At 51.2% G+C, this 6,438-nt stretch overlaps 1 protein-coding gene across 1 annotated transcript; it reads left to right on the top strand.

The window, feature by feature from the left end:
* The first annotated feature begins 281 nt into the window (after nt 1–281).
* Nucleotides 282–3,767, top strand: LOC141928424 (uncharacterized). The gene is made up of 5 exons (XM_074836598.1): nt 282–289; nt 576–579; nt 743–939; nt 1,205–1,386; nt 2,919–3,767. The coding sequence occupies exons 1-5, from the start codon at nt 282–284 to the stop codon at nt 3,212–3,214; spliced, it is 687 nt and encodes a 228-aa protein (XP_074692699.1). The 3' UTR covers nt 3,215–3,767.
* Nucleotides 3,768–6,438: the final 2,671 nt, after the last annotated feature.

Genomic DNA, 6,438 nt, shown 5'->3' with positions numbered 1-6,438 from the left:
CGTAGTGCGCGAGCAAGCGAGGCTGCGTGTGTCGGAAGGCTGGTCTTGTAAGAGCTGAGAGACACCCGCGTATTCTTTTAGGGTGAGGACAGCCAGGCGACTGGAGTTTCAGAAGAAGAAGAGAGGCAGGAGGAAGGAAGGAGAAAGAAGCATCTGACCCGTCAAATTCTCCCAGCAGTGCCGAGAACGAGAGCTGCGATGAGTCCTGGGCCTTCAGGGCCCTGTCACACGTCTTGTGCGTCCCGGTCCTTTCCTGCCCGTCACCTGGACCTCTTTTTTCCATGCTGCTGTTATTTCTGCTGCCCCCACCCCTTTCCTAGACCTCTCCTCTTCTTTATTCTTCCGTCCTGCTCCCCCTTGCTTTCTCACTTTCTCTCTCTTGTCCCACTGCTCGCCTTTCTCATTTCTCTCTGCGCTTTTGTCCTGCTTCTCCCTCCTTTTCTTCATCTTCCATCTCTGCGCTTAGTGTCGTCGCTTTTTAAATTTTCATTCTACGTCTTTTAGTTTGCTGTGCTATTTCGTGTTTCCTTAGTGCTGCCACTTTTTAAATTTTCTTTTCTGTGCCTCTGTTCTAGTTCGGTATCCCTGTGTGATCATTTTTTCCTTTATTTCACCAATGACTGTTGCTTTTAAAATGTTCTTTTTCCCTTCAGTGTCTTTTTAGTGAGTTTTTCTCTTTCCTTAATGCCCTCTGTGTCTTTTTAAATCGTCCCCTCTTTTGTTCGCTGTGGCCACTTTTTAGTTCCAGGGCGTGGTTGGACCAGATGACCTGCAAGAGTTCCCTTCCCACCTCAAACCGTTCTGCAGTTCCGGAGTCACAACTGTCACATCCAGGGCCGTGAGCTACCACAGGCGTGAGAAAGTTGCCCCAGGCTTCAAGGCCATCCCGAGAGCCTGCTGCTTTACTCCGGCCGCAGCGTTCCTGAAGAAGAGGAGAAGGTAATTTGCGCTGGTCAGGGCTTTTAGGGCTCAGTGGTCGTGCTGGCACAGGGTTGCGTGGTTGGGTGGTTTGAAGGGACAGTTCGAGAGGGCGTCTGAAATGCCCTTGCAGGGTGGAGGGAGGCAGGAAAGTGGGGGGGGTTAGAGCTGGCAAGGGACTGCCCCGGGCTGGGGGGCGGTGTGCCTGTGGATGCCAGTACCTCAGCTGCTGTGTCGGCATTGCGGGAGCCGTGGGGGTCGTGGACTTTACTCTGCCTCCCCCCAGAAAGCTCTGGCTGACGAAGTTATGCCACAACAGAGACTGCAGCCGTCAGCACCGCGGGATGCTGATAATGACCAGCACAGGCCTCGCTGTACTGTCGTTTTCGCTGCTGCTTGCAATGGATCTGCAGTGGCCTTTGATTCGCGGAAAAAGACTCTACAACTCGAAATGGAGTTATAAAGCAGGTATGTTTTGCTCCGGCCAGGGTGCAAGGGGATTTCTCCACAAACCTTGCACACCACAAGCACATTTTACCAAAACGTTATAGAGTGTGGATACACTTATTCACTGGATTACGTAACACAAATATGCATATGCATGAGTAAGACTGGGTTAGTTCTAGAGGCTGGTGTCAGCAGTTTATGTTATCTTTGCACCTGTGCATTGCCTCCTGGGGGGCGTCTTCAGGGGTCTTTGGGAGGAAGGCTCGTAGTCTTTCTCACCTTGTTTTTTCCCCGGAGCATGCGCAGATTCTCTTAGCCAATTTCTTGAACAACAAAAATGTTTTTCAGCCGGTTTACTCGTGCTATCTTATTTAAGGGAAGCAATGAAACTTCTACCATCCGTATATGGCTATCTTTACTCATTACCGAGGCCCAACTAGTTAGAGCATACCTGTTCCTCGAGGACAAAAACATGATATTTTGCTGAACACTGCAGTTCTTGGTAGATTTTCACAGTAAACTGCTTTGTTTTGATGAACACAGCAGTCCTTGGTAAAATTCCACAGAACAGTCTGGGCAAGCAGGATTCTTAGCAATATTAAAAAATACTATAAGTAGTACTATAACTTGCTAGAAGTAAGTAAATAAATTGCTAAGCAGCTTTCTATTGCAGATTTAGAAAAACGACAGATTACCAGAACTCCCCCCCCACCCCCCCCAATTTTCCTGTTTGGCCAGTCAGTAAACCAGAGGGGGAGGTGGCGTTGAACAGGCCATTATGGGCATTTAAGTGCTTAAATAGAGCCCCATTGTCAGCGGCAGACCCCAACAATGCAGCCTTAACGACTACGCTGCAAGTCCCTGCACCTCCTTGGCTGGCAGTGCTACATGTCAAAGACATGATTTTTCCCTTAGGGGAAGAAGGCAAAACAAAAATTTGCATTTACATGGGAGGGTATCCAGTATACCTTTACCAGACTCCCAGAGGGGGGTAGAAACACTCAGCCACAATTTCTCATGCTGCACTTGCTGAACTTTTATCTAGAGTTTAACTCCCTGAACAGGTAAAACTGTATCAGTATATAGACGATATTCTAATTGGAGTACCCTCTCCTAACAGGGTGGGAGAAGTGGCAGCAACAGTTTGGCAAGCATTGCATGAAGCAAAAATTGAAATTCCGCCTGAAAAATGTGAGGGACCAAGTAAAGAAGTGAAATTTCTGGGCACTTAGTGAATTGCTGGAAGTGCAGCAATTCCACCAGATACTCTGAATAAAATAGAACGATCAGAAATGCCCCAATCTAGAAAAAAAATTACAACAGCTTTGTAATGGGTACTTTAGGATATTGGAGAAAACAGGTACCTGGATTCTCCATTGCCTGTCCACTGTATTCGCTTTTACAAAAACAAAAACGGTGGAGTTGGGATTCAGAACATGAAGAAGCGATTAAAACTCTGATACTCGAATTAAAAACATATCTAAATTACAAATGCCTATTAATACTTGACCCACGAGCATTACAGCACCCGTTTAAACCTTCACCAATTTTAGATGCACCCCCCCTACCTCTAGCATGGGATGCTAGTGACAACAATGGAGTAAAAGAAACTCAGTACGAGATGGATTTATCCTGCATCCTAAGGGGTAACCTGTTCAGCCTTCCCCCCCCCCCCCTCCCCGCCCCGAGACAGCTCTCTTTTCTTTCCTTGAAGAACATCGATGGTGGGAAAGCTTATCTGGGTGGTCACCACCACCAACAGGACTGTTCAATTCCATGTTTTACTCGGTCTGATTTTCCTAATTCTAACTTTATTATGTTTACTACTTCTAATAGTATTGTATATTGAGGTTTGGAGGATGGTTAAACAGGTTACTTAGTTACAAAAGCATCCCTGTGTGTATGCTTCCCTAAAATAATTTTTTTTTAATAGAAGCTAATCAAACACAAAATTGCCTTCAGTTATAATTGGATTACGGCATCCTCTGTTGATAGGCGTAGAGGCAAGAGGCAACCACACTGTCGCATGTGGGAGGCATTGGCCTGTCAGCCTTGCACAGTCTCTGAGAAATAGCTAGGCTTTGATGAAAAACAGGCCTTAGAAGAAAGATAAGAAACTGCTGAGTAGTGCCAAGGTGGCAGGGAAAAACAACAGACAGCTGCAACACTGAACTGTGGAAAAGTACTGAAGTGTGAGAAGTTACTGCTGCGAAAACAGCGCGTGAACGAGAGGGTGATTGGTCTGCACAGGGCATGTTAGAGTGGTCTGATGCTGATAGGAGAAAAGGTTGGTAGCTGTCTAATTGCTGATTTGGTAGCTATGAAGTAAGAGCTTTACTGACAGCATCCCAGAGCATAAGTATGTACCATTGTAACAATAAAGTCTCTTTTTTCCTTCTGGACTTCATGGAGAGTCCGTGCCTCAAGTTGCCTCAAATGGTGCCCCTTGTGAGGCGGCGATAGGTGTGATTAGCTTGGATCACTGCGGTGGCAAACCCCACAGGATTTAGGTAGCTGCTGAAAGGAAGCAGGAGCCGGCATCAGTCACCGTTGCAGTGTGAGCAAGGTGAGCTGTGGGGAAGCGATGGGTAGGTCAATACCCTCGGAAGAAAAGTCAGTGCTTGCACTGATGGAAAGACTGTTAGCTTAATATAAGGTGCATATTAATCTGCATGCCTTGAAGAGAATTTTAAAGTGGGTAGCAGCCGCGGTTACTATATTCACTGTTCCGATATGGGATAAAGCAGGAGTAAGACTGTGGGACTGTGCAACCCGAGGGAATGAGGTTGCAGATAATAAAGCAGGTTTTTTTTTGTTTTGAGATCCAGATTTTGAGATAATAAAAAGACAAAATAATGAATGCGGCCAGACTGTTAACACAGAGAATGAGAACCCAGAGGGCAAGGACGCATATTTTGAACCCCGGGAGCAAGATTTATATGCTGGATCTCTAGACTGTGATAATCTTTTAGACCCTGACACTGTAAATCCTAAAAGACAACCAGGGCTCTGTCCTCCCTTAGCTGGGGATGATCGTGGGTAAAAGTGAGGCAAGAAGCCTTGGCGCAAGGGGATACGGACATGGCAAGAAAGATTGTTGCTCCTGTAATTTATGAGCCAGGACGTCAGCCACGTTGTGAAGGACTGCATTTTTCTGTTATTAAAGAACTACAGAAGACCGTTAATGAGGACAGACTTAAACTCATTTACAACAGCTATACTGGAGGCAATTGCTCATGGATGTCAATTGGTCCCATGGGGATTGGCTGGCATTTTTAAAAACGGTATTAACGCCGGCACAGTGTTCTATCTGGAAAACCGACTGTGTGGATCTCTGTACTCAGCATTCACGCCCCCCCACCTGCAAGCACGGAGTTGGCGGTGGCAGCCCCGCGCCTCCCCAAGTCCCGTCCCGTCCCCCCCCGCCCTGCTGCGGGGCGAACGCCTGCGACCCAGCCTGGCAGCGGGCTCTCGGCCGCACCCCCCCCCCCCCCCCCCCCCCCCCCCCCGCCAAAAGCGGCAGTTTTTACAGAAGGTGCTGACACTGTGGTGCAGCATCCCTTGTCTGTCAACACCACATAATCTAGAAGCAATGGCTTTATATATTCTTAATATTATATTCATGGAGAGTCTGTGCCTCAGTTGCCACTGCCACTCTATGGGCAAGATAAATTGACTTTAGTCACGGGGTGGATTGTGGTGGTGCAATTCTTACCCCTCCCTGCTCCTCCTTGTTGGGCTGCTTGGTGCTAGGTGTGATTCCACCCACATCCCCCCCGAGCTACACACCGATCTGGGGAGATAAAGCAATCACCTCGTCCTCGGTGTCTTTTGCAGGGCTTTTCCCAGCTGTCATTATGCTACTTATCTGAATTTGGCTCACTGTTTGACATATGATTTCCACTGCACTCGCAACAGTCGTGGCTATGTAATAATGTTGTCTCTTATCTCCTTAACCTGCATTGCTCTAAATTTCCCATCTCCAGGAGTTTTGCTCGCTATTGGTGTGTGTGAAGGTGCCTTTGGCTCTAAAAAGATGCCTGACGTATAATGCTTATATCTCAGAAAGGCCACAAGAAATGAAGTACTGTAGCCCAGGTAATAGATGGTGAGGGCGGAAAAGTCGCTGTGGTGGCGGAGCGGCCGCCTGAGGGGAAGGGGGCGGGACCCGCCTGTGGGAAGGGGAAGGGCGGGAAAGTCGCGCGCCGCTGTGAGGGGCGGAGCGGCCGCCTGAGGGGAAGGGGGCGGGTCCAGCCCCGCCAGACGCGGCCAGGAGCCCGGAGCACACGAGTGGCCGTCGCAGTCGTTTCTGTGGGAAGCACTGGAGCAGCAACTGGGTGAGAAAAGCCAATCTGTGAGTTTTTGGCGGGGCGGGGCGGGGAGGGAGGCGCTGAGATTCGGGTGGTGCAGTGGCGGGCTCTCTCCGGGGGCCGGCGACCCTCTCAGACCCAACGGCGTCTTCTTGCCCTTGCAACAGCTAGTGGTGGAGCAGAAAGAAGAGACAAACATCGCGTGCAGAAGGACCCGCAAGACAAGAGAGAGCGGCAGGAGGAGCGGAGGAAGTCTGGGCAACAAGTGGAGGAAAGAGAAGGGCGCTCCGGGCAAAGCGCCGCTGTGAGGGGCGGAGCGGCCACCTGAGGGGAAGGGGAGTGGGACCTGTCTGGGGCGGGGGGGAGTGCCGTCGCCGTGGGGGGCGGGGGGGAGAGCGTCGTCGCCGCGGGGCGGGCGGGGAGTGGTGTGGAGCCGTCTGTGGAGGGGAGCACCGTCGCCGCCTGGGGTGGGGGGAAGCCGCCGCCGGGGGGGCTGGGGAGCGCCGTTGCCGCCGAGGGGGGGAGGGGTGGGGGGAAGCCGCCGCCGGGGGGGCTGGGGAGCGCCGTTGCCGCCGAGGGGGGGAGGGGTGGGGGGAAGAGAGCCGTCGCCGTCCGACGCGGGGGGGTCGCAGTCTGGGACGGGGGGCAGCGACGTCGCCGTCTGAGGCGGGAGCGGGGGGAGCACCGTCGCCGCGGGGCAGGCGGGGGGTGGACGGGACCCGCTTGGGGGGGCGAGCGCCGTCGCTTCAGGGGCTGAGGAGGG

The sequence above is a fragment of the Strix aluco genome, chromosome 11 (genome assembly GCF_031877795.1).
Source record: "Strix aluco isolate bStrAlu1 chromosome 11, bStrAlu1.hap1, whole genome shotgun sequence".
In the NCBI taxonomy this organism is placed as follows: Eukaryota; Metazoa; Chordata; class Aves; order Strigiformes; family Strigidae; genus Strix; species Strix aluco.
This window is presented reverse-complemented; position numbering and strand designations above follow the sequence as displayed.

Coding starts and splice junctions, on each gene's coding strand:
- LOC141928424 (XM_074836598.1), top strand. Junction 940..1,204: donor TTCCTGAAGAAGAGGAGAAG/GTAATTTGCGCT, acceptor GCCTCCCCCCAG/AAAGCTCTGGCTGACGAAGT. Junction 1,387..2,918: donor GAAATGGAGTTATAAAGCAG/GTATGTTTTGCT, acceptor CACCAATTTTAG/ATGCACCCCCCCTACCTCTA.